At 42.7% G+C, this 12453-nt stretch overlaps 1 protein-coding gene across 1 annotated transcript in view; it reads left to right on the top strand.

Annotated features, from left to right (window-relative positions):
- Window positions 1-3911, top strand: part of WDFY1 (WD repeat and FYVE domain containing 1) — a 36925-nt gene extending 33014 nt beyond the window's left edge. The window contains exons 10-12 of the mRNA XM_090284636.1: window positions 921-1051; window positions 2427-2535; window positions 3269-3911. Coding sequence (XP_090140762.1) covers window positions 921-1051; window positions 2427-2535; window positions 3269-3328 — 300 coding nt within the window. The 3' untranslated portion in view covers window positions 3329-3911. The remainder of the gene's footprint in view (window positions 1-920; window positions 1052-2426; window positions 2536-3268) is intronic.
- The last annotated feature ends 8542 nt before the right edge of the window (window positions 3912-12453 follow it).

Here is a 12453-nt window from a genome sequence, read left to right as displayed (position 1 = left end):
GAGAGAGTTCTATAGCAAACTTGACGGTAGCCACTCACTCGGGTTTAATATGCATTTATACAAGTAAATAAAAAATAAGGCTGATTTTATTCATTTCATTACTGGTTACACCTCAGTGAAGGATTGGCCTAACGTCTGTGTGTGGTAATAAACTTTCTTTGATTTTACCTACAAGTCTGTTCTCCAGCCAAGTCTAATATGAGAATGTCAGGTTATGCAGGAATTATTTGAGCACCTAGAAACATCCTCATGTTCTGAAAACAGCACCTGAATTGTTTCATTAGCCGAGTTGTCATGGTGCATGTGTGGTGGGAACTAGTGCACTGTAATTGACAGGTGAAGAAGTCCCTGCTTCTAAAGCAAATTAATTGTACTTACGCGTTAACGACTAACAGGAGAGGAAATGTACAGGTCTTTGGTGGTAAAAGAGTATGTTCAAATCAGTAGTAACTGGACTATTTTTAAATATTCTTGAAGCTTATTTCCAGAGTCAAAAGTTGAAAGACTAAAAGAAATAGTAAAACATCTCATTATGGATTTCTTCATGAAGGTATATTACATTTAATGCCCTATTTCATAACTTTCCTTTGATACAGAATAGATTTTTTTTCCTTCCTGAAACCTCTCGTCATTTGGTCTCCTAAGTGAACTTGAACTTGATTTTAATAATCTTCATTGACATCAACACATAATATGAATGAGCAAAAAGCAGTGTTTGAGCGATACAGTAAGGCTGTTTGGAAATCCTTGTCAGATATTGAAATTGTCTACCTTTTGCGTGTTAATTGCTACATGGAATTGGGGTGATTATAATTCAAGGCAGCTCTTCCTACTTCCGTCCATCCCCTACTCTGAAGGGAGACCGTGTGCATTAAAGCCAAAGTTAAATCCCCCTTTTCCTCCTTCCCGTTGTCCTGAAGCATCACTGCAGGAAGTGCGGGCAGGCTGTCTGCGGGAAGTGCAGCAGCAAGCGCTCAAGCTACCCTGTCATGGGCTTCGAGTTCCAGGTCCGGATGTGTGATTCCTGTTACGACTCCATCAAAGATGAGGAGTGAGTGTTTGCATGTCTGTCTTACTGTGCATCCGAAATGGGAAGTAACACGGATGTCCTTCTGTCTATGTGTTTGTTTCTTCCCGATATCAAACGATTTCTAAAGAGAGGATTCCCTTCCAGCTTTATGAAGTAAGACAGATTTCTCCCAAACTCCGCGAGGAAGGATGTTGCCAGGACCAGCCCAGCCGCCGAGTCGGCCTTCTTTAGCCCCTGTGCCGCTCTCTCAGGGTGCTGTCTGGGGTGAAGGCCATGTGCACTGCTGCAGCGGCTGAGCTGGTTCTCTCCAAAAGCACCTCTCATCCTTGCTTGCACATGCATGGAAACTTAATAACTGGGAAAACTCCAGAGACCACTGGTCTTTCTTCCCACCAAGACCTGACCTAGCAATCTGCTCTTAAATAACTATTTGTGCGAAGACATTTCCGTCTGTTCCCCATTCTGTCTTGACTCAGGCAGATGCACTAGGGCAGAACTGTCATTTTCTTTCCCCTTCCCTTTGAGTCACCTTTGAAAGTAAGAGACGGGCAAACGTTGGCAGAGGCCCAAGGTGGAGAGCTAGTGGGCACCGTTGTGGTGGTCGGTGAGCTCATCGTGGGGGCGGGGCCTGCGGGCTTCAGAGTGGAGTGTTGCTCCCTGGGCATCCGAGAGGATGTGGGGGTGGGGGGGTGGGAGGTGGGGGCGACAGCCTTCTCATGAGTGTTTGCCTGCACTGTATGATCTCATGGGGGGCAGTTTCTCCTTTGCATGAAAGGCTCCTGTTTTTATGCCTAGGAATATATGACCTTTTCACTAAGAAAGAAACAAAACAGAAAGAAAAACAAAACAGTTACTTGGGGAGTTTTATAAATCTTTCTGAAAACAGTCTTACAACTTATCATGGTTTTCTCATCTTTTAATTATAAAGTTAGTTTTCAAAACTAGCCACATTTTGGGGAGCAAATTTTAACATGCTTATTGTAAGTACAGTTGACTATTGAACAACACAGGAGTTTGGGGTATGGAACCCCTGGCAATTGAAAATTCTCAATTAATTTTTGACTTTCCAAAACCCTGATTACTGTTGACTGGAAGCCTTATTAATAGCATAAATAGTTGTTTAACACATATTTTGTACATTATGGGTATTACATATTGTATTCTTACAATAAAGTAAGCTACAGAAGAGAAAATGCTATTAAAATTATAGGGAAGAGAAAATACACTTATAGTACTGTATGTATTTATTGAAAAAATTTGCATGTTAGTGGACCCACGTGGTCCCATGCGTGTTGTTCAGGGGCAACTGTTTTTCCTTTGTGCTGCTAGGAAAACATAGCCTTTAGCTCTGGGTACCATCAGGTGAGTTCTAAATGGTCTCTCTCCTCTTTGTTAGTCGGACTTCTCTAGCAACCTTTCATGAAGGAAAGCATAACATCTCCCACATGTCCATGGATGTGGCTAGGGGACTGATGGTGACCTGTGGGACTGATCGCATTGTGAAGGTAACATGCTTAATTGTCCCAATTAGCAGCTCAGTGTAGGCTGCTCCCTCGTGAACCTAACAAATGGGCGTGAGATGCTTCTAGTCGAGTCTCGCTTTCTGATTGGCAAGCTTGCCCTCCCTTTTTATAAGCAGCCTGGATAGCCAGTTGAAAACCTGAGGCAACAAAGCGCATGCCTGTGAGTTTCCGCGCCCTTGACCTTGGCTCACTTCAGGCATTTCCCTTTGCCTGGCACCCACCCCCCAGCCATTGCTGTCTGGCTGAGCAAGCCCAGGGTTTCCCCCTGCCCAGCCGATCTCTCAGCTGACCCCTTCCTTGCTCTAGTCATTCCTTCCCATGCTCATGTTCCTTTCCTCAGGGACTGAAGGCTTCTAGTTGTAAGAAAGAACTACACTTTTTTTTTTCTTCATTAATTCCCTGGGCCACTAACACAGAAATTGAAAGTGACTATTTTATATTTGGTACCAATCTTGAGTAGCGGAACTATGGCATATATTATTTCATAACTTTAAAAAATAGGCTTTTCCCCAGTGGGAATATCATTATGATGTAGTTTTTGGGTGTTGGGATATACTTAAGAGCTTTCTTTATGTTTAGTGTTTTATCACTATGCTCTTGAGGCAGTTTTGCAGGGAAAGGAGAGGACTGAGTTCCTCTGGCTGTTGGTGTCAGCGTTGGCCCTTATGGGTAGACCAGGCGGCCAGGGTGGCCTACCGCGTCTTCTTTCTTGCAGATATGGGACATGACGCCCGTGGTGGGCTGCAGCCTGGCAACTGGCTTTTCTCCGCACTGACCTGGATCCGGCGAGGTCCGCACTTCCCAGCGGCAGCCTGTACCAAATGCCACCCTTCCCTGGGGCACCATGGTCACCATCAAGTGAACGGACAGTGGCCACTTAAACACAGATCAACACTTCCCAAAAGAAAAAATGTAAAGGTGTATTTTGGGGTACTTGTGGAAACCACCTGTGGGGACAAATATGGAAGAGGTCCACCTGCACTGGTTCCCAGAGGAATGGAATTCCTTCAGCGAGACTTCCTCACGAACCGTGATCTCATGTGGACTCAAAGATTAATCTAGCAAACAAGAGTTGTAGTGAAAGGAGTGACCTGAAGAGGTACTGCCTAGAATGTTCTGAAAGCAGTTGTGAGTACACACGCATCTCCCCTGAGACCTGCTGGCTGCTGCGGGAGTTGGAGCGGTGGAGGCAGGGCTGTCTCTCTCCCTCGAGGGCACGGGGATGCAGGAGGAACAGCAGATCCCAGAGGTTCCTCCTCACGTGCTGGCAGGATAGGAACACGCTTTACACTTAGTGATCAACAGATGTGTGAAAGATGTCTGTTCTCTTCAGGGCCTTTGTCCGCACCAGGCACCTGGCTCGCTCGCTTCCCTTCTCTCCTGCCTGTCAGTGTGCCGCAGGCGAACCCCACAATTGCTGTGGGTGACTTGTGAAATTTCTGTATTAACAAGGCAGTCCACATTCCCCCCGCTCTGCCCACATGTGCTCTGAGGACAGAATGTTTCTCTGGCGCCATTAGCATAGGAGTCACACGAGCTGTCTGACTTTGTCATTGCTGTTAGTAACGACTGCTGGAAAACCCAGCTACCAGCTCGCGTGTGGCAGGAAATGATCCTTCTGTTCCATGAAACAGCCCAGTGCTCCAAACAGAACACATCCTAGTTCCAAGGTGAGCCCCCGTGATATTGTGGCAATTTAACACACCTCAGAGAAGAACTCCAAAGCATTTTAACTGATGCTGAGTTGTAGTTGGAACTAATGTTATTAATATTTCATAGAAGGACACTGGTAACCCAGAGCAGGAATCATTAACCCGATCCTGCACAGTAATTCCCAACTTGTAAATTGCTTTCATTACAACTTGCAGAATCTGTTGTATCAGATGGTGTTCGAAAGGGTTTTGGCCACTTGGTACCAGGATGGAGAAGCGGTGTGGGAGGGGGCACCTGCTTTTAATATTCAAGTATTTATTGTTTGGTTATTTGCTTTTAACAATAGTACATGTATATATTACTTTAGGACTAGAGAAGTAAATGGAGAGATACCTACTTTTCTTAAGGATAAATTTAAAAATAGCAACAGTATTTTTATTAGTCTTACTCATAGATGTTGATAAAAACTCACTACTGCATTACTATGTTGGGTTCATATCAAGACCACACGTCATTATATAGCATATAACTAAGGGACTCAATCTGTTTTTTAGCAGCAGCTAAGAGGGCCTGCAACATGGGACAGGCAGTTAAACTGAAATGTCTTAATGGCCAAGGGACACACACAATAAGGGGAGGGAAGAAGGTTAGGCACATCTTTTAGGATGATCTACTTTGAAAGTTGGCATGCCTTCAGAAATAAGACTGAAGGCTTTTGTTGCTCCTTGTAATTTTTGTATTCTATCACCTGAAAAAAGATGTTTCCTTTAAAAACTTTTCCTAGCCTTTCTGCACAATGTACATCACTAATATAATCTGGAAGAAAAATTGAGTGATGGTGACTTTTAAATGGCAGTGTTGACCGTTGACTTGAGTTCTCTTTTGGTTCAGCCCACACAAAGGTGCTATCCTGGGGATTTTATGAAGTCCTGAAAGGAACATTGAATATGATCAATTCCTTGCCACAATGCATAGTGCCGAATTGTGGTTTCGTTTTCCTTGATTCTGTAAAATGTGATTTTTTTTTAATGTCTGTGGTCGACTGAGCAGAGCATTGCAGCTGCCGAGAATATGCCATAGCTTTCAGACTTCTTTTTATTTTAAACAATTTTTAATGAAGAACTCCAGTGTTCCATAGAGACTGTAAGGTTGTGATAGCGCCTCCTAAGGTGTTAGGCGAATATAAATCAGGGAGGAAATGCATATTTCTGCAAGAATTGGAGTGAGGTATCGAAAAGGGAAGGAGGTGTTTTCCATATAGTTTTCTCTCCACCTGAGGCTGTTGTTTTTCTGTGGGAAACATGGCAGCCTTGTCTTGTCTCTGTCATACACAAAGTAGCAAATGGGGTAATATTTTTATAGAGGTGGGCAAAAATTATTTTCTCAACTTTACTGACTGAGCACATAAGAACAGTACAGCTAGGCTTATAGCTATTGCCTTATTTTGCATTACTCTTACACAGGTTGTTGAAAATAGTTCTTCACGTAACATTTACCAGTTTTTCCATTCCTGAATACTCATGCTCCTTTGTACAAATGTATTTAACAGTACAGAATGTTAGAGAAAATCCTTATGTTTAGATCTAGTATGTATGGGATAAGAAAATGCCAATTCCTTATTTTAAACATATTTTTGAATTGCCCTTTAAGAGCACAAGTGATAGAAGTACCCCTCCGACATTAGGGGCAATATTATTCATTTCATTGTAAATCTCTTTTTACCATGTCCTAGCCCTGTTCTGCTGCCTCGAGGCTATAATAAACCAGACACATTGCTCTAGACAGCTCCTTGTAAAGAATTCATTTTGTTAGTATCCACATTTTTAAACTATTGAAACTGGCCTAAATATGGGATAAACACCACAGTGGCTCACACCCAAGGAGCTATTTTCTAAACTCAGTTTCTTTAAATTACTCTCCTGTTACTGGATCAGGCGTCTCTTAAAATGTAAAAAAAAAAAAATGAGTTACACTTAAGGATAAATCATCTGCTCATTATAAATGTGAGGCTTGACAAATAAGTGATACGTGCTGTATTTATTGTGAGCAGAGTCCTGAATGCCTACTCTATTTTCTGCAGTTCATTACACAGTAATTCTTTGAGTAAGTTGAAGTTTAATTGTGCTACAAATCTACATTAGAATGCAATTTAAAGTGTTTTTTTCTATAACCTTTTTGACTGGGAAGGCAGAGCAACGTGGATTCGTACATTTTGTCCCCGTACAAGCTATGTTTCTGTAAGACATGGTGCCCTGCGGATCCCAGAGGGCTACACAACTTTGTCCTTGGCTCCTATTTGTGGGTTCTGTTTTTATTGGGGGGGGGGGGGGGTGAGAAAATGCATACAATAAAATAAATATTCCTTGCTTGTTACTCTCTGTTGCTTAATTTAGCTTTTGTTATGTTTGATCTGAACACAGGGCAGTAATAGTGGCTACGGTGTGTTTAGCACCCTCGGTGTGCTGGGCGCTCTGCCGAATTTATGTCATTCAATCCTGGCACCGCTTCAGCCAGTCGTTATTGTCCCCATTTACAGATGAGAAAACCAAGAAGGTCCTGTCTGTCTGTCCGTCTGTCTGAATTGAAATCACACGCCTTCTTCATGCCACCTGCCTCGCTGCGCTGGTGTGTAGTGATGACTGTCTCTTTTGAAGTTTGTGAAGCCCTGGAGTCAGATGGCTGGGACACCCAGGCTCTCAGGGCGCACCCAGCCCTGACGAGCCCCCAGGGCCTGTACCCCAGTCTCCTGCTCACCGCTGTTGTGTCTGTAAACACGGGGTGGTGCTGACCGAGGAGAAGTGATTCCTTGGCTGAACTGGTAAGAGATTGATTTGAAAACCAGAACGACAGTTTACTACTCATTTAAAGAGATATCACCTTATTTTCTCTCATCCTCAAAATATTAAGTTTATTATAATAAAAGGAAAGGGAAAAGACAATACCAAATATAAAAAGATTTTTAAAAAATGTTCAGTCCTGCTACTCAGAGAAAATACTTATAAACTTAGACTATATCTCTTTCCAGTGTCTTTTTTAAATGCATTTATACATATGTAACACATGGTCATAAGATATATTTTTAACAGGGCCGTGCTTTTTTTTCCCCACTTGATACATTATGGATGGTTTGCCTTGCTAAAAAGTGGAGCTCTGTGTTAGCATTTGTAGTTCTACATGGTCGTAGTGGGCATTAGCTCTGTGCACTGACTGGGATTGCCAGTCTCCAGCCGTTTGAGGTCAGGTCAGGCCATGTGACTTGCTTTAGCCAATGAAGTCCCGGCAGAAACATTTAATTGCAGGTGAGAGACTCAGCCAGGGTAGGCCTGGAAGCGTGTGTTGGTAGAGAAGTTGACACAGCCATCCCCCGGAACCCAACTTGCCTGCACCCCCCCCCCCCCCATGAACTTTGCGTAAGGGAAAAATAGATCTTCGTCGTGTTAGTCCACTGAGGTAGGGGGATGGACGTGTGTTTTACCTGCAGCGTAATCTAGCCTGGAGAGCAGTAGTGCATTGTTCCACTGTGTGGCTAAACCATCATGAGTATCACAAATCCCATGTTGAAATCAGATTACACATTTTTAGAATGTTTATAATTTTCATTAAAACACTAAATATTTAACAATACTGAACTCAACATAGTTTTATGTTCATCTCTGCCCACTTTTTCAATTATTTTCATAGGATAAATTCTTAGAAGTAGGGATTGCTAGACCAAAGAATATGCATATTGCCAGTCTTTTATTTTCATTGCTATTTTTATCTTCACATCATCGCTAACAATTGAATTTGTTCCTTTGACTAGGTGATAAAAAGGGATATCTTAGTGTCTTGATTTATGGAATTCCAGTTTATTAATTGACAATGACAATTTTTTTCTGTCAAGCGGACCACAGTTTCTGTGGGACAGTCTAGAGAGACCCAGGTCATCATTAGAAGGCTACTTAGAGGACAGGGACGCAGAGGAAGAAAGGTTGGCTGGATGATCTTGATGCCACCATGACAACGTTGTGTGCTCATCGCCAAGGATGCTGGGGAGTCAGCTGGTCTCCTTTCGCTTGGAAAATACAAACATCCCAGCAAGTTCTTGCTTCTGGCCTTCCCTCTTCAGGTTGCACCTGGATTACGATCCATTTGTAACAGTGTTCTCAGGCCCTTGAGTTTCAGCTTTCTTTCATATTTATCTCTCGGGCCCTGATTCTCCTTGACTATACTTCGATCTCTCTGTAAGTCATTTCAACACACGTACAAACCATCCTTTAGGAAGCTTATTCACGTTGATAGGGATGATTTCCCATGAAAGTAGAGCAATACATTCTGGGGCCACCTTGATTTTAATCTCATTGTTGTAGGATAGAAATGGAGCCTGAGAAGTCACTTCCCAGGCCAAGCCCAAATGGAAAACTGAACATTCAAACTCTGGTCTGTCTGACCTCAAAGTCCATGCTCTTTTTCTAGTTTCCATTGGTTCTTTCATATTTAAAGAAATTTTAGATCCTGAATTTGACATTCTGGAGTAAGATAAAATAATAGGAATTTGTTTACACTATTAGCAATGGCAGTATGGCAGATTTCCACACAACCTAGAGTTTAATATCAAGAGGGGCCTTAGAAATCTATTTGCCATTGTATTTTTTTTTCCAGGATCATAGGTCAATGGTGACACCACTGATAGGTGGCTTCCAGGATTATGTAATTCCAATCATTCATTTCCCATGCATTCTAAAAAGCAGTGGTCCTTAATCTGTATTTTATGATACCCAACTATTTTTAAGTCATTTTGGAACTGTTAGAAAATTTCTTTTATGAAGTGAATTGTATTTTTATCTGAACTAGATTAACATTAATGCACAGTAAAGCCAATAGATTTGAAATAAACTTAAGGAATCACTCTCCTAAAGTATGGCTGTTAAACTTGTAACACCTCTTAAGAGACTGTTACTTAAATCCACCTTCATGCCAGGGCTTGCCATCTATTCCTCTAACACTTAAGAGTAGCCAATAGCCTGTAGGCTCTCCCATGAAAATCAAACCCAACAAAAAGTCACAAAACAGTCACATGACTTTAATATATCAGAATTACAGGTATTATTCCCTTATTATATAAATATTAAGTTTTGACACAGTAACGGTAAACCACCAGATATTTCGATAGTTGTGAATTCTTTCAGTTAATTCTGTGATGACGAAATGTGCATGATTGCACAGTTTGTTGAATTCAAGATACTTTAAATCATAGAAAAGAAAAGTTATATTTAAACCATTCTTCTGGACCCATCACATACTTTAACTCACATCATGGACTCGACACTTACCTGGTGATGGCCCAATGACCAGCTCTGGTTCTCATGCAAGGTTAAAGGCAGAGACCAGCCTTTATGTCTGTATCCTCAGTGTCCATCACACGAGACCTGCTCAGTCCTTAAAGGCTTTATTAGCTCTTTGACTCTAACTCTTTTCTGTGTTTCATTTATTTATTCAACAGATTGGAAAGCACACCCAGGCATGCTCTGCCCATCCTTAGGCAATGCCACATTAGACCGAATGCACAAAAAGCTGTGTTATGTGCACTTTATCGAGCTGTTATCTGAAGTTTGGGAAACTCACTGGAGAGCAACTTCTATAAATAAGCAGGAACAGCCGGTTGAATTAACTCCTTGTGGTACTAAAAAGAGGAAGCAAGGGAGAGGAAAAAGCATATGGTCAAACTGAAATGTGTTCATTTCTAGATTTAGTGATGTGAAAATAATTCTTTACTCAAGTAACTCGGGGGCTTTATTTCCAAGTTATTAATGTATTTCTTGTATTTTATGATTGGGTATGAATCAGATATCTTTTGCTTTAGGAGTCACATGTCAATCAATCAAATGAATCCCAAGTTGCAGACGGGTGCTGAAAACAGGCAAACTTACAGACACGACTCAATACAAGCCTGTTGGCGCTACCTTCTAATGTATCCCAGAACTCTTCTCACCATTTGACTGCTCTTAACCATGGTCCGTCCAGTCCATCGTCAACTGGTTGTTCTAGTAGCCTCTTAGTCTGTCTCCCTGATCCCGCCCCTGCCCTGTCAGCCATATCTCAACACACCTGGTACAAGAACTCAGCTCATGCCATTCCTGTGTACAAAACCCTCCCTGCTCCCATCCCAGTGGAAGCCCAAATTCTAGAATGGTGCCTCGTCTCCCTGACATCTGCAATGCTGTCCTTGCTTAGTCCTGTCTAGCCACACTACTTGTTTACCTCCCTCTGACTTCCGTGAAGACAGAACTTGTGCCTACAACTGGCAGCATCAGGCACATAGTAGGGCACTAAATAAATAATGATGCTTGTAGGTGTGCAACTTGGGTGCTATGTGCATGAATGAAAAGGAACTCACTTGAACTTTTTTAGAGAGTGACACAGTTTAAAGTGGCTGTCCCCACCCCCACCCCCATCATTTCTTACCCATCATTCCACCTGCCAAACTACTGCTACGGGTGCCAGAGACAGGGTGTAGAGGAAAATACATGAGGGACATGATGAGATCTTGTTTTACTAAAACATCAGCCGGTAGTTCTGGGTGTCTGATCATCATAAGTCTTAAATACAACTCCACTTTGGTGGGTATGTTGGTTTTAATGTGTTTCTGCAAATTCTTCTACTGTCTTATTGAGAGGTGGGATTTATGTTTTCTTCCTGTGGATCTGGGCCAAGCTTAGTGACTCACAAATAGAATATGTCCAAAGTGAGCCCTGGCAGGTTCAATTCCCAGCCAGGGCACATGGCTGGGTTGTGGGTCAGGTCCCCAGTTGGGAGCACGCGAGAGGCAACCACGCGTTGATGTTTCTCTCCCTGTCTTTCTCCCTCCCTTCCCCTCTCTCTTATCATAATAAATAAAACCTTTAAAGAAAAGAATATACCAGAAGCGAGAAGTGACAATGTGCAACGTCTGAGGTTACATCAGAAATGCTAGGCAGCTTCCCCCTAGTTCTACGTGGGGGGCCCGCTGCCTCTGAGACCACCGGCATTCTGGTTGGTGGCTGCACTGAGCTTCCAATAGCGGGGGTGGAGGGGACGGGGGCGGGGGGTGGTGCCGCCCATGGGAGTCTTCTGAATTCCTGACCCCCAAACATATGAACAAAATAAAATGATGGTTTTAAGCTGCTAAGTTGCGGAGCAGTTTGTTGCATAGCAACGGTACCTTGAAAAATGGGCACCTGGACCCTTAATGCCTCATCTGAGGGCCACAGAGCAGAGCCCCCTCACTTCCACCCTGAGCAAGAGAAGTAATGTGGGCACAAAGCAACACAGGACGGAAGAGGAGCTGCTTCAGACACATGAACCCAATCCTCCACCTCTTCCACAACCTTAAGACCTGGGGAGGATCAGTGACTGGACCACCCAAGTCAAAGGCAAGGCTAGAACCCAGATCTCCAATTCTCATCACAGGCTCCAGGGATTTTATAATTGAAAATACCCCTAGGCAGTACACAATCCAAACTTTCTATTTTTACAGTTGATAACACTAAGCCTTACTGGTTGAAAGATATTTCATTACTGACCCTTCTTGTTAGCTCCACTGAATTTGAGTTGACATTCTCATTTATACATTGTACTTGGAAAAGTGACAAGCAATTGTAGAAAAAATCAAATTCCTAAGAATGGGCCTGGTGCATAAAGGATATTTTCCCACTTACACCTTTGTCTTTAAATAGGGAGAAAAAAAGGTTCATACTGGTAGCTATTACTCAGAATGAACACAGGGGGTCACCATGCCCACGACTTGTCCTGAAAGTTGGCCAAGTCTAGTCTGAAAGCTGTACTCCACCTAACTCTCACAAGACTGTTAGAATCTAATCTTTAAATCCAGCAGGGAAAGACAAGTTATTTACTGGCCTAGGATCTTTGTTTTACCAGACACCAAACTCTGAGCTAATATTTAGGCTCTCATTTTGCTTGGAGGTGTAGATTTGATGCAAGAGAACTCCCCGTGCAAAACGTTCAATGATTCCAAAATGGGAAAATGAAAAACATGGAACAATCCTAGTAACCACATCCAAGAAAAATCATTTCCTGTGTTGCACAGAGGGGCTCACGTAAGCAAATGCCTCCACAGCCCAGGCCTGAGACAGGTGATGTTGTTTAAAGAAGATTTAGGGAGGAGAGAGGGGGAACAAGCATTCTGCTCATGATTCTTTCATTGTGATGGAACCCACCACCACCACCACCAATAAAAACAGCTTCAGCTACTGCCACAAAAGCCGCACT

The sequence above is a fragment of the Furipterus horrens genome, unplaced genomic scaffold, assembly GCF_987537825.1.
Source record: "Furipterus horrens unplaced genomic scaffold, mFurHor1.1.pri manual_scaffold_1, whole genome shotgun sequence".
Taxonomy (NCBI): domain Eukaryota; kingdom Metazoa; phylum Chordata; class Mammalia; order Chiroptera; family Furipteridae; genus Furipterus; species Furipterus horrens.
Note: the sequence above shows the minus strand (reverse complement) of the source record. Positions and strands in the feature narration are given on the sequence as shown.